General features: G+C 45.9%; 1 protein-coding gene across 1 annotated transcript; it reads left to right on the top strand.

Moving 5' to 3' along the window:
* Positions 1-1,109: 1,109 nt before the first annotated feature.
* utp20 (UTP20 small subunit processome component) lies at positions 1,110-20,107 on the top strand. Its single transcript, XM_026327295.2, has 62 exons — positions 1,110-1,296; positions 2,076-2,156; positions 2,255-2,321; positions 2,438-2,570; positions 2,651-2,839; positions 3,045-3,126; positions 3,249-3,386; positions 3,577-3,732; positions 3,897-4,049; positions 4,140-4,274; positions 4,368-4,445; positions 4,551-4,717; positions 4,819-4,932; positions 5,073-5,161; positions 5,298-5,403; positions 5,513-5,663; positions 5,800-5,862; positions 5,933-6,100; positions 6,366-6,442; positions 6,581-6,660; positions 6,767-7,031; positions 7,127-7,315; positions 7,602-7,692; positions 7,858-7,943; positions 8,449-8,574; positions 8,736-8,902; positions 9,050-9,258; positions 9,355-9,498; positions 9,591-9,670; positions 9,754-9,989; positions 10,095-10,239; positions 10,386-10,473; positions 10,660-10,803; positions 11,028-11,081; positions 11,217-11,369; positions 11,458-11,613; positions 11,733-11,873; positions 11,973-12,110; positions 12,211-12,350; positions 12,553-12,635; positions 12,747-13,072; positions 13,166-13,305; positions 13,422-13,578; positions 13,677-13,775; positions 13,920-14,087; positions 14,241-14,407; positions 14,505-14,652; positions 14,760-14,876; positions 14,965-15,135; positions 15,343-15,474; positions 15,559-15,669; positions 15,771-15,920; positions 16,098-16,280; positions 16,414-16,545; positions 16,628-16,760; positions 16,861-17,045; positions 17,140-17,211; positions 17,317-17,580; positions 17,723-17,849; positions 17,942-18,087; positions 18,181-18,357; positions 19,204-20,107. The coding sequence occupies exons 1-61, from the start codon at positions 1,246-1,248 to the stop codon at positions 18,334-18,336; spliced, it is 8,397 nt and encodes a 2,798-aa protein (XP_026183080.1). The 5' UTR covers positions 1,110-1,245; the 3' UTR covers positions 18,337-18,357; positions 19,204-20,107.
* The last annotated feature ends 194 nt before the right edge of the window (positions 20,108-20,301 follow it).

Below are 20,301 nucleotides of genomic sequence, written 5' to 3'. Positions count from 1 at the left end.
AGTGTGTGAGTGTGTGAGTGCGCGTGAGTGCGTGAGTGTGTGAGTGAGAGAGAGAGAGAGAGAGAGAAGGAAGAGTATATGGTTCATTTGTTGTAGTTTCACTCAAGATCAAATCATTCAGAATGAAGAACCAGCTACATCGCTGCTACTGCCTTGAATCTTTGTGATTCATGTTTATGTGAAGACTGTTGAAGGAGGAGTGAGGGAGCTGGTAAAGGGAGCAGTATGGATGTTGAGATGAATGTGGGAATGGTGAGAGAGACCAGGAGAATAAATTGCTTCCCCGTCACAGGATGAAAACTATCAGTTCAGTTCTGAACACACAGACATTTGTTTTTATTTTCAGGAAAGTGAGTTACATTTTACTCCACCACTGCTTGTCTAACCCCAACCTTGACCCTAATCCTAAACCATGTTGTCACCTTGACAAAAACGTGTCATGTATATTATTTTGCTTAAAACACATAAATACTTTTTGTACTCATGTACCAACAAGTACTCCATTCCTTTCATATTTGTGATATTGGCTTCCCACTCTGTGACCACATTTTAAATATTTTCATTAACCTGTTTATTTGAGTTCTTATCTTGTACTTGCACAGTACAGTATGCAATCATTTGCAATAATTACAGTTTTTGAATGTACACAAACGTTTTACAGTTCTTTGGAGTTATGTGAAGTTGGTGCCAAGGACGCAAAGACCTCTGAAATCTACCAAGGTAACAAAGTATCTTTTGTACTTGTCCCCCATTGACACTATAATCAGTTCAACAAAGCTAAATAGTAGCAGTAACATTACTCTGAACAGGGTCTAGCTTGGTGGCTAACATTAGCTAACGCTATATCTTGTCTAAGTGTGTTACTCAGCTAACTAACTACATATTAGCTAACAGTCACATACTAAAACTAAAGGTGTATATTGTGTTTTATTTTAAGTCACTTCACCTTATTCATACAAAGTACTGTTTTTAGTCTAACCTTAACATGTACCTGAACCAACAGGTTGGAGCGAAGGCGGAAGTGAAGGACGGATCCCTCTCTCGCCTCCTCGTTTCTCTTCGTCCGCCATGCGGAGAGAAAAATATCCCATGATGCTTTGGCCATCATGGCTGCCTCCTGATGTCGGCGTGTGTGTAAATATTTCCCGAGGAGAGAAACAACAGATCGTAGTTTTCATGAGTCGCTTTAATCTCTGTGCGGATCTTTGGGAGACGGTCTGTATTTTATGAAACGCCGAATCAAAGATGAAGATCAAATCCAAGTCTTCGTATCACAAGTCTGAGAACACCTACAGGGTGAGAGTCTGCAAACACACGACCGGATGTTATCAGAGCAGCTGAGTAGATAAAACTGTTTAAATTCAAGCGATAGTGGACACGAGGAGTTTATTGTTCATTTCACTCAGATGGGACAGTTTTAAAAAGTTATAGTGGAGATGTAATTTACTCTAAACTCTTTGTCATACATCGTCACTAGATTATTAGATCACAGCTACATTTCATCCCAGCAGCCCTAGAAACGGTGATGATAATGAATCATTAGGTCTAGTAGTGACTAATGTCAGATTTCACACACACATTATTCCACCACACACACGATTGAGATTAAATCCACAGGTTGAACAGCAAATACAGCTGCTGCCTGTTCTGACTGTGAGCACTGTGACTTTAGAAAGTGTGTGGTTACAGCTCCATGGTGTGAATATTGTCAAACAAGGTTAGCTGAGTTAGCTGCACACTTGGCAGGAAACTGATGCACTTCATTATGTTAGTTTAAGTGGAAAGAAACAACCAGGTTCTGGTGAGAATGTGACACATTACCCACAACCCCCCAGTGTTGAGTTAGTGATATAAACCTGTATGGATCAACTTATGCCTTTTAGAAGATTATAGATTCTGTGATTGGATGCTAAGTTTGGTTGACAGCACAGACAAGGACAGAGGAGCACAGTGATGGAGACAGACAGACCCCTGGGCATAAGGCCCTGTATAAATTCATGGGGCCTATGTCTGATCCTAGAATGGCCCCTGGTCTCAGCTGCAGCAGGTTATAACCTCTACCTGGTCTCTTTCAGTTTCTCACCTTTGCAGAAAGGCTTGCTAACGTTAGCATTGATGTCATCCATCGCATTGACAGGACTGGATCTTACTCTGAGGTACAGTCAGTAATCATGGCTCTATAGTTATTCCTCTCATTCATACATACACAACATATTACCCTGTTTGGTGATGATGTTTTTTGCCTTTAATGCAGGACGTAGAAACATATTTTTTTGAAGGGCTGACAAAATGGAGAGACCTCAACTTGACCCAGCATTTCAGTATGTATTAAAATGAAGGAAGTGCTGCACCATCTGCTGTCACCAGGTTTTTGTAACCCTGAGGAAAGATGTCTGTGCAGCTACTGTAATCTGTAAAACCTTCCTCTCCTCCACAGCTACGTTTCTGAAAGAGGTATCCAGCAGGAGCCAGTCATTCAACATGCTGGTTTTCCATCAGAAGTCAATAGTGGAGAGTCTGAAAACACACCTGGCTGTGAAGAACAGTCTGGCCTACCAGCCACTCCTGGAGTAAGCCCTCTGATCTTCTGTGTGTGGTTCATGTTTAAATGTTGTTGAGTTTGTATGCTAGCTATATATTTTTCCTCCAGCCTGGTGGTGCAGCTGGCCAGAGACCTCCAGACCGACTTCTACCCTCACTTCCCCGACTTCTTCGTCCTGATTATGTCACTGTTGGACACAAAGGACACAGAGGTCCTGGAGTGGGCTTTCACATGTCTCTCCTACCTCTACAAGTACCTGTGGAGGCTCATGGTGAAGGACATGACCAACATCTACAGGTGAGAAATAGATTTAGCCTCTTTGGACACTTTTTGGGCGAATTAGTATTTTAGTGGTGTGTTGATTGGGATTGTATTTATAGTTTGATGTGCAATATAACTGCCTGTGTTTGTGTGGAGTGATGTGGACATACTGAATATCTGCAAAGGAAAGTGCGGAGCAGCCGTCTGCTCGAAAGAAGTAATATCACTTTCCACCCCACAGTTTGTACAGCACACTGTTGGCACACAAGAAGGATCACATCCGTAAATTTGCAGCCGAGAGCTTCTCTTTCTTGATGAGAAAGGTAAGTTCTTTTCACCTGAGCCTACGCCAAACAGGAAGTTTTGCCTTTTTATGGTTTTTAACAATTTTAATATATTTAATTTTAAAACTGGGTGCCTTGTATTTTTCCCATATTTCTTATAGGCTCCAGATCTTGACGCGCTGCTGACTCATGTGTTCTCAGACCTGCAGCAGCACCCCGACAAGGCGGAGGGAACGGGTCAGCTGCTGTTCGAGATGTGCAAAGGAGTGCGAAACATGTTCCACTCCTGTGCTGCAACTGTGAGTTTCTTATCCAAGTAGCTGGGCACATTGAACATGTGCTAGATGCTGGGCTGAATTCCTGCTGCATTTCTAAGTGAAGTCTTGTTGGTGCCTGACTTATTGTGTTTGATGTGATGCAGCTGTAATATGTCAGCAGCAAAGTTTAATTCTGAGATTTTAAACCTGATGTGTGCACCAATCTCTCCAGGCTCTACCTGTCGTTCTGCATAAGCTCGGTCCCACGACCAACCTTGGGCCCCCTCTCCCCTGGGACACCGTCAGGGATGCTCTGGATCACATGGCACAGGCTGCAGCCAATCACATTGACAGAGAACACCTCCTGGTATTGTGGGAGTCCCTACAGGTTCGGATGAATGCGCACAACATTTCTGGCTACTTTAAAGACGAAAATGTACACACAAGCATTGTCCCCAGTTATTCAGACAGCTTTCCTGGGTGGAGATAAATACACAGTGTATCATGATTCTTTGTTGGCCTTGGTCTGAGGGTGTGTGTCCCTACATACAGGCCAGTGTAGGGGAGGTGCTCGATGTCATGGAGGCAAAGGGAAAGGAGGCGGAAGAAGCTGCAGAGCAGCTGGAGAGGCTACTCTTCATTCTCCACACCCTGGTGTCACACAGGGACGGAGCCAAGGTCACCAAGCCGGAGGCCGTCTGCCAGGTGAGACGAGGGCGCCATTTGAGGCGTTTAGGTCCATCTGTGTCATTTAGGCTGGTATATTTTTGTCATTTGATTTTCTTGTGCATACAGACGCTGCTGCGGTTGATTCAGAGCTCGGCTCTGTCAACATCCTGTTCCCGTCTCGTCCTCCAGATCATCTCCTCTCTGCTCCTCGGGGAGAACATCAGCCTGGCCGCAGCGCTCATCCAGGAGGTGGTTCAAAAGGTGCCTGTGTGTTTGTGTTGAAGTAGTTTGACTGTGAATTGTTTGTGACCACTGACAGTTTGTGTTTACACATGCCTTTCCATTTTTCACCAGGTGTTTGTCAGTACGATGGGACAAGACCTGATACTGGAGTTCACTAAGGAGATGTTCACCATGAAACAGTTTGAACAGGTGACTTGTAAACAGAGTGATACATCAGGCTTTTTTTCTGTTTTTCTTTGTCTCCTCTCTTCTTCTTTTCTGACGCTACCTTTGGTTTTGTCTCCTCTCCTTCAGCTTTTCCTCCCCAGCCTGCTACGTTTCACTGCTGGGTTGTTCAGCTGCAGCGATGCCGTATCTCGCAGCTGTGGCCTGGATGTTCTGGTCAGGCTGATCCTCGCCAAGGCCCCACCCCCCACAGATGGCTCCATGGCCTTCGAAACCTACCCTCTGCTGTTCACAGGGTGATGTCTCACACTATGCCTCAAATAACTGACCAAAATTCGTCTTTGTTTGTCGGGTTCACTTTCTGATGGATTTTACATTTGTCCATGTGTGTGAGCAGTATGACGTCAGAGCAGCCAGCCGTGCCAGAGCTGGTGTTGTCACTGATCAAGTCCCCTGAGGAGCAGAACCTGTCTCTGCCTTGGGCCGCCCTGATGCTGCTGCCACACCTCAGGTAATACACACACAGATATGTTCAGTCTCACATTCGCTCCTTGTATTTCAGACAGGGAGACTCAAAGAATATGTTTTCTCAGTGGAAGTGAAAAAATGTTTGTGAACATTTATTTATTTTATATAGTTTTTTCCCCCCAGACCTCTGTCTTCAGCGAGTGTGGTTCCTGCTGTCACCACCTTCTTAAACCGCCTGCTGTGTGACATCGAGAGTGAGAAACTGGGGAAAGGTTTGTGTTGGAATTGTTTTGGTGAAATGCAGCCTTTTTTTTTTTTTTTTTTTTAGCCTGCCCAAACAATGCTTTTGATTCGCACAAAAGGTTTTGATCTGACTGAAACTCTTCTCCCTGTTCCTGTGTCCTTCAGCGGGTCTGTTTATAGCCAGACAGGCCCTGAGCTGCCTCCTCAGTCTGGACGGATCTGCCCAGCTCCTCTCGTTGGTCACTGTGGACAAGATCACTTCACTCCTAAGGTCTGTGCTTTTTTATGTGTCAGCTCGCCTCTCATTGCAAAACATTTGTTGTTGTTGCAGGAATCCGTGTCTTTACTAAAGGTTTACATTTTTTGTTTGATTCTTACAGGAAGTTTCCCACAGATCTATCAGCTCTGTTGCTAGGAGACCTGTACTACACCCGCCTGTCACTCAGCGGTGTTTCTGAGCATCTGTCCCACAGTGCACTGCTGGAGCTCTACCACATCCTGCATGCCAACCTCTCCTCCAACATCTCGATGGTAGGTCACAGCAGCAGCATGATTCAAGAGCTACAAACAGTTTTAAGTGTTAAGAAGATTTTTGATTGTACAGAATATCTAAGGAGTAAAATGAATGTTTCCCTTTTTACCACCACTCCTATCTTTGGTCTCTTAGATTCGCCTGCTGACTCTGAGGATTCTGTCTCAGTTTGAGGCAGAGCTCCCTCCACAGCCTGAGGTATGACTGTCAGTCCAGACTCATATTAAACTATGTATGTTCCATTATTTATGTGAGCGTCTGTGCCCAGGGTGAGGAGAACGTGGAGGTTCAGCCGGTGTTTGCAGTCTGCCTGCAGGCCGAGCTGGTGCCGGCTTCAGTTCAGGACTACAGGGACAAGCTGCTTCACCTCCGGAAGCTGAGACATGACCTGGTGCAGCGCAGCCTGCCACAGGGGCCACCCGCCACCTTCCAGCAGGTAGAGAGAACCCTCATGATGAAAATATGTTGTTCAAAACGCCAGAGGTCCATTTTCCCACTGATCACAGCCAAAGTCTGCAGCCTGTGAATGAATGAATGGAGTTTCACTTATAACAAGCTGATCTTAGATGAATGTTTTGCATGACTGATCCAACCTTAACCTGCACCTGCTGTCAGTCTTTCAGGAAAACGAACATGTAATTAGAGTGAATATATTAGTATATCACAGTAAAGACGTCACAGTCTCACTTCTTCCCCCTCAGGTGCCTCTGCGTTACCTCATTGCAATGCTGTTCGTCAACTTCAGGCCACTGTGGGATGCAGTCATTGAACTTCTTGTGTAAGTATAAAGAATATGAAGATTCATCTGAAATGAACACAGTTACAATGTTTTGATTTGCTGAGTGAGTTATGTTTATGTCCATGCGTAGATTTGAGGTGCCCACTCCACAGTAACCTGTCTCTTTCCTCCTCACAGGAGCCATGCCAGAGGGATGGACAACAAGGACTTCTGGAAGGTCTACTATGAACATCTGGAGATGGTGGCAGGGCTTGCTGGTAAGAGTCTGGTGCATCATAGTTTCATTAGTTAAATTGTTACTTACTGCTGCTCAGGGCTACATACAAGGGAAACGTGGTTGATGTTCCTCCTTGCATGTCATAGAAAACGAATTGCAGGAGGACACCGAAGATGATACTGATACTGAAGAGGCTGAGTGCAGTCTTCAGGGTGAGCCTGGGTGTGATGTCATCGAGAGCGGGGACGTGGGGGTGCTGTTCCTAGAGCAGTTAAAGTTGACCTCTGACCCCATCGAGAGGACAGACTTCCCCAACTTCCGCAGCCTGCTGTGGCGCGCTATGGCCCAGTTCCCCGACAGGGTGGAACCACGCAGCCGGGAACTGAGTCCTCTGCTGCTTAGGTTTATCAGGTCTGAAGAATACAGGTTGATTATTTAAAAGGAAAAAGGTAGATTTGTACCATTGGAGTGCACCAATCCAGTCTTGATGATTTTCTTATTGGCAGGAACGAGTTCTACACCACTGACTTGCTGGTGGCACCCACTCAGGACCTGAGGAAGAATGACGCCACCATCGAAGAGTCTGGAGTGGCTGCGGAAGAAGAAGAGGTGGTGAGAGAGGAAGAGGAGGGGCAGGAGGCGGAGGAGGGAAGCAGGCAACAGAGCAAGGCGCTTCCAAGGAGAGCTGCTGCCAAGTAAGAGATCCAAAACACATACTGCTATATCTACCTGCTGTCTGCTAGTCGCCACAAGCACTGCACAATCTCTTTTAAATGCCCCTTCAAGAGGGAACAACACTCATGAATGCTCCGTCCCCCTGTGACCTTCATGCACTCACTGTCAGGTTTTCTGTGTTTGTTGACAGTGAGACTGTAAAAGTGTAGTGACCCTTTTGTTTTTGAAAGCAGGAAGTGGATGCTCAGTGTGTGTGACAACCTGAATGTGTTCATTTTTCCTCTGGATGGGTCTTTTCTCTCGCAGGCATCTTATTGCTCATCTGAAGGTGTTTGCCAAATTCACCAATCCTCGGGCTCTGTACCTGGAGGCTAGTCTCAGTGAGCTGTATAACCAGGTAAACCCAAAACTACACACACTGTCTTCAAACAAGCTATACTGGCATATGACTGTGTATAGTCCGGACATTTGTAAGCAAAGCCACAATGGGATGGAGATGTCTCTGAACCTTTCCAGTCGTCTGTGATTAGATGAAGGGTGAGTGCTTTCTGTCTGTTTTCAGTTGCTCTGCCATCAGGATCAGCAGATCCAACGAGCGGCGCTGGAATGTGTTCTCACATACAAAGACTCCAACATAGTGCCGTACAAGTAAGAAAACAATGCAGCACTTTCTTTCTCTTCCTCACTGGGCTCATTGTGCAATTTTTTTTTTTTTGAGCTCTTGTCATCAACCATCTATGGTTACAGACGGAGGAATGTTAACTTCCACCTGCTGACTGTTATCAGACTACCTGCAATTACATGTGATGTTCTGGAGCAGTTTTGCATTACAGATAGTTTTGTGTGTTGTGTGTGTGTGTGTGTGTGTGTGTGTGTGTGTGTGTGTGTGTGTGTGTGTGTGTGTGTGTGTGTGTGTGTGTGTGTGTGTGTGTGTGTGTGTGTGTGTGTGTCAGTCACACTGACCTGCATCCAAGACAGACTGTACAGACTTTGGTCTGTGAAGACAACATGGCCTTTTAGTTTAATTTCTAAAATACATACAAGGCAAATAGAAGTTAGTTTCACCAAAATCTTAAGAATCTGCTGATGTGACACTGAGCTGACACAAATCCACAGAGGTGACTGACCTTTGTGTATATTTGTGTTTGCTCAGAGAGAATCTCGAGAGGCTACTGGATGACAAACACTTTAAAGAGGAGATTGTCCATTTTAACATTTCTGAGGAGACAGGAGTGGTTGATGCTTCGCACAGAGCTGGACTCATCCCGCTGCTCATGAGGTACTGTACCTGCTGTATGTTTGTGATTATGGGCCCTCCATGGCCAGAGGTTCAGGTTGTTCTTCTCTGTATGTGAGGACATTTAGATTTGTTTTTCTTTGTGCTTCCCTGATGATAATGTGCTTTAGCTGAAATATTTGTGTGTGCTGATTATGATACAGGATCCTGTTTGGGCGTCTGCGCAGTAAAGCGGGCAGTAAGTTCCAGGGGAAGGCCAGTGCTGCATCCCGGTCCTCCATCATTCTGCGTTTCCTGGCAGGCTGTCAGGCTGAGGAGCTGGAAATGTTCATAGACCTGCTGCTCGAGCCTGTCAGCCATCACAGCCAAGGTAGGAAAATAGAACCAGAAGAAAGCTCTGGTAAAGCTTGAGTTTGATATAAAACTAACCAGCACTCCCTTGATACCCCAGTGTAAATGTCTGCATTTTAGCAGCATAAGGTCCCATGTTGGTCTCTTCCTCTGTGTGCAACCTAAGGCTCCTGTCTGGCAGCGGTAGAGAGGTCGGTAGTGGAGACGGATCTGGGTGCCGTCCTGCCGTTGGGCCGTCAACACGGTCTGCTCAACATTATCAATGTGGTGATCCAGAAACTGGGCCACCTCATCCACACCTACCTGCCCAGAGTGCTGCAGATCCTGCTGTGTGTCACTGCCTCTGTGTCCTCTGTCCTGGAGAAACGGGACCAGGTGATCAGGATAGGGACTGATAAAATAGTTTCTGCATCTTTCTTTTTTTTTTTTTAATCATGTTTCTAATGATCAGAAAACTCTTCTTGTCTGCAGCTGCGGCCAGGGTGCATCAATCCTCTGAAGAACCTGAGGCGCCTTGGCATCCTGAGGATCCAGGACTTTTTTTCCAGCTTCGACACCTACAGCTTCAGTGCAGATGAGCTGGATGCTGTTGTCCTGGCTGTGGTCTGGCCTCAGGTGCATGTTGTTTTTTGGAGTTTTGTTGTTTGTTGTTGATGTCCACACAATTCTGGTTTATGGAGATTTTGTGTGTGTATGTGCGCGCGCAGGTGTGTCGTCTCCCCACAGAAAGTCCCTACTCCCCAACCCCTCTGTTGAAACTCATCCACGTGTGGTGCAAAAATGCCAGGTCAGTCTGTCACTTCTGTCTTAGTCCATCGCTCATCTCTGAACCAGAACAAATTTACCAGCCAACTTATCTGTCTACCTCAGATATTTCCCCCTGCTGGCAAAGCAGAGGCCAAACCACCCGGAGTTTGATATCCTTCGAAATGTCTTCGCCCTCCTCTCTGCCAAGAATGTCTCCCCAGCAACCATCGCCATGGTAATGGACATAACTGAGTCCCTAGCAACCACCGAAGACTTTGTCGCCTCAGAGACCGAGACGGAGCTAAGCATCAATGGCTCCGTGTTCCCACAGACTGAAGAGGGCGCTCTCATTACTGCAGGTTATTAGAATTTCACTCCCACTATAAGTTTCTACTAATGTTGGTGTGAGGGTTGTTGCTGCTGCTGGATGAAGGTAAATGTTCATGTTGTTGTACTTGTTCCAGACTCATTGAGTCAAGGCTCCAGACTGCTGCTGCCTCACATCTCCACCCTGCTGCAGTACCTCAGCGGAGTCGTACGCAACACCGACAGGCTCAAGAAGAAGAAGTTCAGGGCGCAGGTGGCCAAAGAGCTCAGCATCCTCTCCAGGTTAGTGTTGTGTTTGGATCAGAGCCTACAGAAGGTTTTTTTTTTTTTTTTATTTGTTGTGGTGTTTCCTCTCATTTAAAAATATCTCTCTTGCAGTTTACTTCTCATTTAAAAGAATTTTTTGGTGTCTTACTTTTTTCCATCAGGATCAGCCAATTTGTGAGTGACAAGGAGCAGAGCTCGGTGCTCATCAGCTTGTTGCTCCCCTACCTACAGAAAGGCAACAACCCTCAAGTAAGTCTTACAACTTAATATTTATTACTTTAACATTAGGGGGTCAGGAGAAGGTCCAGAGAAGGTGGTGTCCTTTGGTGGCTCAACTCAGAGCAGACTGGTTGTTCAGGCCAAGTTAGAGGCACTTGTAGTGGATGGCTTATCTTCATGCAACCAGTCAATGACCTGACATCGTGTTTGTTTCAGGAGACAGAAATCAACATCCTGGCCACCGTGCAGAACCTGCTGCGTCAGTGTGTGCGGCCCTCTGCCTTCCTGCAGCCGCTCAGCAAGCTCTTCTCTGTCATCCACAACAAGCTGCCCAGACAGGCCCTCACCAGCGTCTTCCAGGTGTGGCAGCAAACCTAAAAATATGTTTTTTATGCGCTCACAGTAATTAAAGATTGGTGGACCTGTGCAACAACTTGATCCATTAATAATAGTAATAGATGAATGAATGAATTTAGTTTATATACAATATAATTTACCGTGTTATCTCAGTGGTTCCAAGAGGATCCAAAGGTTAATCTTTGACAAATAGATCCATAATCTGTCCTCTGCTGCTCCTCTTTCAGACCCTGTCAGACCTGGAGCCTTCACTCAGGTACATCACCGATTTAGCAACAAAGGTAAGATCATTTATCACATTCACACAATACACTTGTATCATCAGAGGTGCTTTGACTTGGAGTCTTAACATGAACCTCTGGTGTCAGACTGACCCAGTAACAGCAGCCACACTGTTTCCTGCTCACTCTCTCCAGCTTAACGCGTTTGACAGTCGACACCTGGACGAGATCTACTTTGACGTGCGTCTGACGGCTTTCCAAGAAGCTACAAGGCGCATCAAAGATATGCAAGCTCTGGACCTGGACTACATCACCACCATCATACACAACTGTTTCCACACCTATGAGGTCCGTCGAGCTGTGATGTGCGTGTGCTTTCTAAAATAACAGCTGCAGCGCCGCAAGACTTTCACTTTCTGTCTCTGTTCTGATGCAGATCGGCGACATGTCGCTGGCAGACAACGCCACTCTGTGTCTGTCTGCAGTCATAACCCAGCTGGCAACAGTCGGAGCAGGAGAACAGATCTACAGGGACATCGTACAACACACAATCCTGGACGCCATACACAAGGGGCTCCGCAGCAAGACAAAGGTACGAACACACACTTACTCTAATGAATATGAATCCACTAAACTCACTGTGTGGAGTATGTTTAAAAATGTCATCTCTACTTTCTCTTCTTCTGCTTTGTCTCTTTGCCATCCCATTAGAGTGTACAGCATGAATACACCACTGTACTGGCCTGCCTGGTGAAGACCTTTCCCTCCAAGAAAGAGTTCAGAGACCTGGTGCAGCTCACCGACTACAACGACCCTGAGTCTGACTTCTTTGAGCACATGAAGCACATCCAGGTAAGAAAGAAACTGTGGTAAGACACTTCTATCTTTCTTCCTACACACATCACACTACAAACCCTGGTGTGTCTGTTTTATTTTTTTATTGCTGCTCAGATCCATCGTCAGGCTCGTGCCCTGAGGAAGTTAGCCAAGCAGCTGAGCGAGGGCGCCGTGGTGATGACACCCCGTTCTCTCCAGAATTACATCATGCCGTATGCCATGACTGCCCTGCTAGATGAAAAGATGCTAAAGGTGACACACACACGAATCTGAATAGATTATTTGGAGATTGATTCTGAGCTTGGTAAGAAGAATGTGTGCATCTGACACCTCCTCTCCTTCCATGCTGCAGCATGAGAACATGATGTCAGCGTCGGTGGAGGTGGTGGGCGCCGTGTGTCGCAGGCTGACCTGGTCCAAATATCTGTACTACCTAAAACACTTCATCCACATCCTGCAGACCGCACAGGCTGAGCAGAAATTGGCTGTCAGGTAGGGCGTGTGTGTGTGTGTGTGTGTGTGTGTGTGTGTGTGTGTCCTATAGTCTTTTTTTTTTTATTATTGAATTTCTTTTAATGTCATAGTTTTCCTTTTTTTTTTTATGCTCTTACATCTTTCAGTTTTAATTAATGTTAACCCATGCCTCTCCCTGTCCTCCTCTTCTTTCTCCTTCGTCCTCCCTCCTGAACTCCAGCCTGCTTATCACAGTCCTCGAGGCTTTCCATTTTGACCATCAAACCCTCAGCAAAGAGATGGAGGCTGCTAAGGCCAGAGAAGGTGAGTGACTAATCACATCTTTGTCCTTTACACACATTTAGAGAAATATTCCATCTGTTTTATCTGCATTTACAAGTTAGGGTTTCTAAACAAAAACATGTCTTTGAAAAGCTGCGAGTGTCAACGCAGACGACGAGGAAGAAACTGCAGGCGATGGGACAGACGTAAGCGACGACGAGGAGGCGGCAATGGAGATCGACAGCAAAACTGCTCCTTCTGATCCTCCTATGGAAACGGACAATGGTGATGGAGGAAAGGATGGTGTCTCAGCGGAAGCTGCCACCACAGAAGCCAAGGGGCCAGCGGCTCCTAAACCAGCTGTGGTGGCCATTGGGCTGCCGCAGAGCAAGGAGGAGCTGGAGTCTCTGATCAGCGCCATCCACCAGACTGTTAATGCCAGCGTGCTGCCACGCCTGCACAAGTGCCTCACTGCAAAAGTACAGTGCAAACATACACACACACACACACATTTGTAATCTGCTGTGAAAACTCTAAGTAGTACTGTGATAGTGAAAGCGTGTGTCCTCTAGGTGAAGCGTGACGAGGAGCACAAAGCAGTAAAGTCAAAGGATGTAAAGGACGATGAGGTGGTCAGGATACCGATAGCCTTTGCTATGGTCAAACTGATGCAGACCCTGCCTCTGCACATCTTGGAGGCCAACCTTCCGGGGTACGCAGCTGTGTGTGTGTTTGTGTGTATATGTATGTGAGTTTAAATCTCCAGCTATTGGCTGTTAAAGGTGTATGTAAAGAAACACACTCCCAGCACTCTCTCCTGTTATCCAGGATACTCATCAAGGTGTGTGTGCTGCTGAGGAACCGGTTCCAGGAGATCCGTGACGTGGCGAGAGGAACGCTCGTCAAAATCATCGAGGCGCTGGGGTGCAGGTACCTGCAGTACCTGCTTAAAGAGATGCAGGGCATCCTGGTCAAGGGCTACCAGGTAGTTAACAAGACACAGCGACAGCACGTCTGCAGGCTCACACAAGTAATCACTGAAGTCCTGATAACATCTGTCTGTTTCTGCCTTTCTCCTCTCAGGTCCACGTACTAACATTTACAGTGTACCAGCTGCTGTCAGTCCTCAGACCAACCCTGAAAAGTGGTGACCTGGACCCCTGCATGGACATGCTCATTGATGTAAGACTCTCAAAAACACAAAAACTACTGTAAAATATAAAACCCTGGCCAATATGACTTCCCAAGAACACTACAGTCATTTTCTGAATCTTAGATAACCTAAAATTCTTTCTTCATTTTTTTATGTTCTTCTGTGTCGGTCAGATCTTCAACAACGAGCTGTTCGGGGCTGTGGCTGAAGAGAAGGAGGTGAAGGGGATCGTCTCTAAGCTGATGGAGGCTCGGCACAGCAAGAGCATGGACTCCTATGAGCTGTTGGCCCAGTTCTGCAGCAAGGAGAGCGTCATCAAGCTCATACTGCCAATGAAAGAGGTGATGGAGTCATTTGATTTTTGGCAGTGCACATACTGACAGGACACTGAATAACATGATGTTGAAAAACTGACAGCATGATGTGACATGATGTGAACAGAGGATGAATTAATCCCCTTGTCCTGTTTTCCTTTTGTCTTATCCTCCCACTAGATTTTGGAGGCTTCATCCAAGCTGAAGGTGTGTAACCGGGTGGGCGCTGTGCTTCGGCGACTGGTCCTGGGTCTGCTGGTCAATGGGGGCATGGCTTCCCAGGACATCCTGCTGCTGAGCCACAGCCTGATCAGCCAGAGTCTGCCGCTGCTCACCAAGAGAGAGCGGTAACATGTCTGCTCAGATCAAAATGCAGTAAATCACTTTGATTCTTATTTTCCTGTGTCATTTATTTGACTCCTGGGCATGTGTGTGTATTTGTAGAGAGAAAGCCTTGGCTAAGCCTCCTCCAGACCCCAGACTGCCTCCCCCCAGCTGCCTGCTCCTGCCTCCAACTCCTAAGAGAGGGGGTCAGAAAGCTGCAGTCAGCAGCAGAACCAATATGCACATCCTGGTGGACGCAGGCCTCAAGGTACACTCTGAAACACCCTCCAAGCTCGATGTCACCAATCACATATATTCCATTGGTTTGTAGTAATACAGAGCAGTTCAAGTAGATGCTAATCCTCTGATTCTCAGCTGCTGCACCTGAGTCTGAAAAGATCCAAAGTGACGTCATCTGAGGCCTCAGCTCTAGAGATGCTGGATCCCTTTGTACATTTGCTGCTCGACTGCCTCAACTCCATGCATGTCAAGGTACTTATCCGTACATATTGATCACCCTAAATATGAGCGCATGTTTATCATTCACCTCATAAACATTACGGCTTGCACTCCCTCCCAGGTGATCACAGAAGCTCTGGTGGCGTTTACGTGGCTGCTGAAGTTCCCTCTGCCAGCAGTGGAGCAGAACTCCAGCCAGCTGACCAAGCAGCTCTTTGTCCTGCTGAAGGATTACTCTAAGGCCGGAGCCGCCCGCGGGGAGAACTACCACCTGGTCCAGAGCTGCTTCAAGGTACAAATAAATAAATGTATAATGTCCCTTTAGTTTTGTAGATAAAAAGACAACAGAGGTGCTAATGATTCTGCTCCTGGAAATGTTCTGGAATATTGTGAAACTGCTTCAACTGTGTTATGTAAAATTTGAAAAGTCACCCTGAATTGGAGAAATCCCATCAAATAAACTGACCGGACATTGGAATAATTTCTCTTTATGTGTCAGGCTATCACCATACTCGTGAAGAATGTGCAGTGCAACACGATTTCTGAGATACAGCTGCAGGTGCTGCTGGGATACGCCGAGGAAGACATCTATGACCAGTCCCGCCAGGCCACCGCCTTCGGCCTCCTGAAGGTAACCAGCTTCATCATGATTTTCAAGTAAAGTCCCCGTCCCCTGAGATATAAATATATATGTGAGTGTGTCTGTCTCTTCCAGGCAATTCTGTCCAGGAAGCTCATCGTCCCAGAGATGGAGCAGCTGTTGCAAAAAGTGGCCAAGCTCTCCATCACAGGCAGCAACGCTATGATTAGAATCCACTGTCGACAGGTGCACTCACACAAACGCGTGAAAAAAAGACAAGCAACATTTTAGTCCTCAGGTGTGCAATGAAATGCTTATAAAAGTTGAGTTTTTTTTTTGTGGGTCAGATCTACCTGAAGTACCTGCTGGACTACCCCCTGGGGAGGAAGCTGAAAGGCCACCTGGATTTTGTGGTGGCCCAGCTGCAGTATGAGCACGACACAGGCAGGGAGTCTGCGCTGGAGATGCTGGCATTCATCTTCCAGACCTTCCCTCAGGTAAACATCCCTTTACAAGTGTATCTACAGCCCAACTACTTATACAGAAACACACACATATAACAAGTAATATCCATGGTCTCTCATGTCCATAAGCTCCAATATCAAAATCAGCACTTTACCGATGCATATTACAACCTGAGTAGAGTAGAGTTTTTTTTTTTTTTTAAATTTCAGAACTTGCTGTTGCGGCACAGCGGCCTCTTCTTCGCTCCGCTCGCCCTGGTCGTGGTCAACGATGACTCAACACGCTGTAAAAAAATGGCTTCCATGGCCATCAAGACATTGTTGAAGCAGCTGGACCTCAACCACCAGAATAATCTCTTTTCTCTTGTTAGCACCTGGCTGAATGCAGAAAAGGTACACGCAGATTCACACACATCTGGATGAAGGTCTGTTTGATGCCTCACAGTAACTGTTGTGCCTTTGGTGTGTTTGAAAGTCCTAAATTATTTTGATTCTGGTTCGATTCTGCTCCCCCACGCCCTCTTAGCCCAACCTGCGGCGTCTCGGGGCTCAGATCTGTGGTCTGTTTGTGGAGGTGGAAGAGGAGAAGTTTGCCCGCCGCCTGGACGACCTGCTCCCTCTCCTGGAGAGAGAGATCAATCCTGACAACTATGAAGATGTAAATGTCGACGTAGCCACACCATCTTTGACCACAAATTCAAAACACTGTGTCTGCCTTAGTAACTCTGTGTCTCTTTTAGATTGAGGAGGAGCAGGAGGAGAAAGGAGCGGACCGGTTGTTGTTCAGTTATCTGACGCTCATCACCAAACTGATTAAACACTGTGGCCTGTTGGAGCTCAGCAATCCTCCCGACACACTCGGCCGAATCTGGGGTGAAAGATCCAACACATTTTATCTCTGTAAGTCACACACATATATACCACACAGTTAATGTTTTTTATCTTCTTCCTGTCATGTTGTGGACCCCTGTAGTCCACATTGAAGCACACCTGCGGTACCCTCACTGCTGGGTGTGGCTGACGGCCTCGCAGCTCTTTGGTCAGCTGTTTGCTGCCCAAAAAGCAGAGCAGCTGGTCGCTGTTTGGAGAGGAGAGAGTGGAGATGCTTCGTCTCAGCACGTGGCCACAGCCTTCATCACAAGCAACCTGGACAAGAAGGTGAGACCCAGAACTACTCAGTCCATCTGCAGCGAACTCATTTCTGCATCTTATTCTCACTGAGCAAAATTTCTCCTTTCACTCCTTCCTCTAGATGAGGGAGCTGGCGTTGTCTTTCTGCCATCAGCTACTGTCCAAGTTCCTGGACACAGCGTCAGGAGATCAGGTGGGTAAACGACAGGCAAACACATCTGCCTTTACTGCATTACAAACCCAGTTCAAGCCATTCAACAAAGATGCTATTTACAGCCATGTTCCGCTCCCTCCACAGGTGATCAAGAACCTGCTGTTTGTCGGCAAGGTCATCTACCTCATTTCCCCTGAGTGTGATGTCACTTCCCCTCAGGAGGAAATGAAAGAGGAGGAGGAGCAGCAGCAGGAGAATGGAGTTGGAGAGGAGAAAGAAGAGGAAGAAGAGGGAGAAGAGGATGAAGATGACAAGCAGGACCGGCCTCCATCACTGCTGTGGCTAATGAAGAAACTGTCACTCATGGCCAAGAGAGAGGCAGCGTACACTCCCAAAGTTCCCCTCAAGGTAATTGTAGAAACCAGGACTAACATGTCTGCTATGCTGCACAAACATTTAACATCTCTTCTAAAAGCGTTGCTTTATTTAAAATGGTCTGTCTTTCTGTTGTCTAAGTTGAAATTGTGTTTCCTGTAACTCTCTCCCACAGAGAACGTGTGTGTTTAAGTTCCTGGGAGCAATAGCCATGGACCTGGGAAAGGAAAGGCTCGGCCCCTACCTGACCACAATCATCACTCCTCTATACAGAGAACTGGACAGCACGTATGCAGAGCAAGGTAACCTCTCCTACCTGTCCAAAAAGTCCTGACAGGAATACACTCTCTGCCCAAGGTCTTAACAATGAATTCATCTTGACGTTTTACTCCAGACCCCACACTTAAGAACCTGGCACAGGAGCTGATCGAGCTGCTGAAGAGACAAGTGGGACTGGAGAGATTCTCACTGGCCTTCTCTGCTGTCCAGAAAGAGTTTTCGCAGAGGCGAGCTGCACGCAAGCGGCACAGAGCTATGCAGGTATGGTGGAGGCCAGAGCTGAAAACATAATGAATTCTCTTGCTCACACACAGTGGCAGTAACCTTCCATTTGTTCTCATCTGTCTCCTACAGGCGGTGGCTAACCCTGACATTGCTGCCAAGAAGAAGCTCAAGAAGCACAAGAACAAAATCGAAGCCAAGAAGAGGAAGATCGAGTTCCTCCGGCCTGGGTACAAAGCCAAGAAACACCGGAGTCATGCGCTCAAGGACCTGGCCATGGTGCAGTGAACTGCTTATCAAGGACACCAGGTAACCTGACTTTACTCGTCGTAACATCCTTTTCATATATGCCATTTGTGAAAGAGACAGAAACAGATGTTTCAGAGTGTGTGTGAGGAAAAATGTAATCCATCTTTTCTCATCTATGTGAAAGGAATTAGGAGACTTTATCAAACAGAGTCTGTATCACCAGTGACATTAATCCAGAGCTGAAATGTATTTTTTTGTTTATTGTAGGACTGTCTCAGATTTATATCCTGTGTGGGTAGATGTACATATTAACTAAAATAGACATGATCATTAGTGGTATTTATATAATATTACAATTTGAAAATTAAAGAGTCTGAACACAATAATGGTACAATCACTGACAGCAATGTTTACTGAGTCATTTTCACTGTACAAGCAGCTATAAATACACCACCATGAAACTTTGAGCATACAGTTAGTGTTCAGTAACTCAATGACTAATATGCCAAAGCTGCATTCAAGGAATTCAATGGAAAAAAAAAACATTTTAACCCCTACTCTATTTATGTATTTATTTATTTGTACAAATTGGTTAACTGAAAAAAGCAGAAATCCAAGACATTGCATCTGCCTGACTATAGTACAAAAACCAGCACAGGCTGCAGCAACACAGGACAAACAGCAGATGTAGAGAGATACCTGTCACAGTTTGAAGCCAAATTGTTTTCCCTTAGCCATTTCATACAGGGCATCAGTTTTTATCCATGTTGTAGTTTATACTGTATATACTGCATTTAACATGGAATTCAATGCTATATTACTGTAATTAGTCCATATTATAAACATTGTTTAATAACTTTCTTGTCAAGCAGTTTCTTTGCAAGTGACCATGTCTCTTTGTCTCAGGACCAGGACCAGCATTTTCACTGTCAAAGCTGAGGCTGTGTGTCTATGGGGCAAACACTACCTTCCAGTGGATCTGCCTTGCATCTTTTTGCTGATGTTGGTGTCCATCAGATACTACCCATCCTCTGGCTTTACGGCATGCAAAGACTTAATCCCTCTGGGAAAAGATGCAGTGTCCAGCAAGGACCTCGGACTACAGGGATGCTAAAGTGCCTGGTTTATTCATTATGGAATTCGAGAACGACTGTGTAGTTTTTTTTTTTTTAATGCAGTTATCTCCAGATCAAAAGCTAAAGGATAACTTTTTTTTCTCCTGCTGTATTTCCCCTAAAAGTCAGTGTAGGGACTCAATAGCTGTTGCTAATTTTGCATTCACTGTCTCTAGTCTAGAGTAACAAGATGTACTGAAATCGTGTTTACTCAGAGGCCAACACTATTGACCCAAAGGCTGCCATTTAATAGTTCTTGTAGTTCCGACGTGGTGATAGCATCATCAGCACAAGCTACAGTCACCCCACTGACTTTTAAGGGAAATGCAACTGAAACAAAACACCAGGGTTACCCTTTAAATTGTTCAGATACAAGAAGACATTTTCTTGTGCTAATGGGTTAATCTCTCTCTTCAGCACAAGAAAAACAAATGGCTGGTTTCTTGAGACAGTTTATCATGAGAAAATGGCTTCTGTGTTCTCGAGGTCACGGTATGATTATGGAGACCTCCAATGCCAGGGTCAGGTTTGTTTGATCATACCCGATTTCAGCCTTTAGGATAACCACCCTGACTGGGGGGAGGATCCATAACAGAGGTAAAGCTCATCTCTGGCTTTCTAACAGGCTTTATTTGATTAGCTGTTGTCTAAAGCATCTTTGGCTACTGTAAAACAATGGTGTCTAATGATGTAAATGCAGCAAAAAAATGACTTGATGCACAGTTATGGATCCATATCTGAACATCAAGTCATTTTCTGCTGCATTAGACACTATCATTTTACAGTAGCCAAAGATGAACGCTTGACCAACTCCCATCTCTGCTGCAGGCAGCAGCTCCTCAAATAAGGCCTGTTAAAAAGTCATGGGTAAGCTTACCTCCGTTATGGA

The sequence above is a fragment of the Mastacembelus armatus genome, chromosome 23, assembly GCF_900324485.2.
Source record: "Mastacembelus armatus chromosome 23, fMasArm1.2, whole genome shotgun sequence".
Taxonomy (NCBI): Eukaryota; Metazoa; Chordata; class Actinopteri; order Synbranchiformes; family Mastacembelidae; genus Mastacembelus; species Mastacembelus armatus.
The sequence above is the reverse complement of the archived record's forward strand: the minus strand, read 5'-3'. Positions and strand labels throughout refer to the sequence as shown.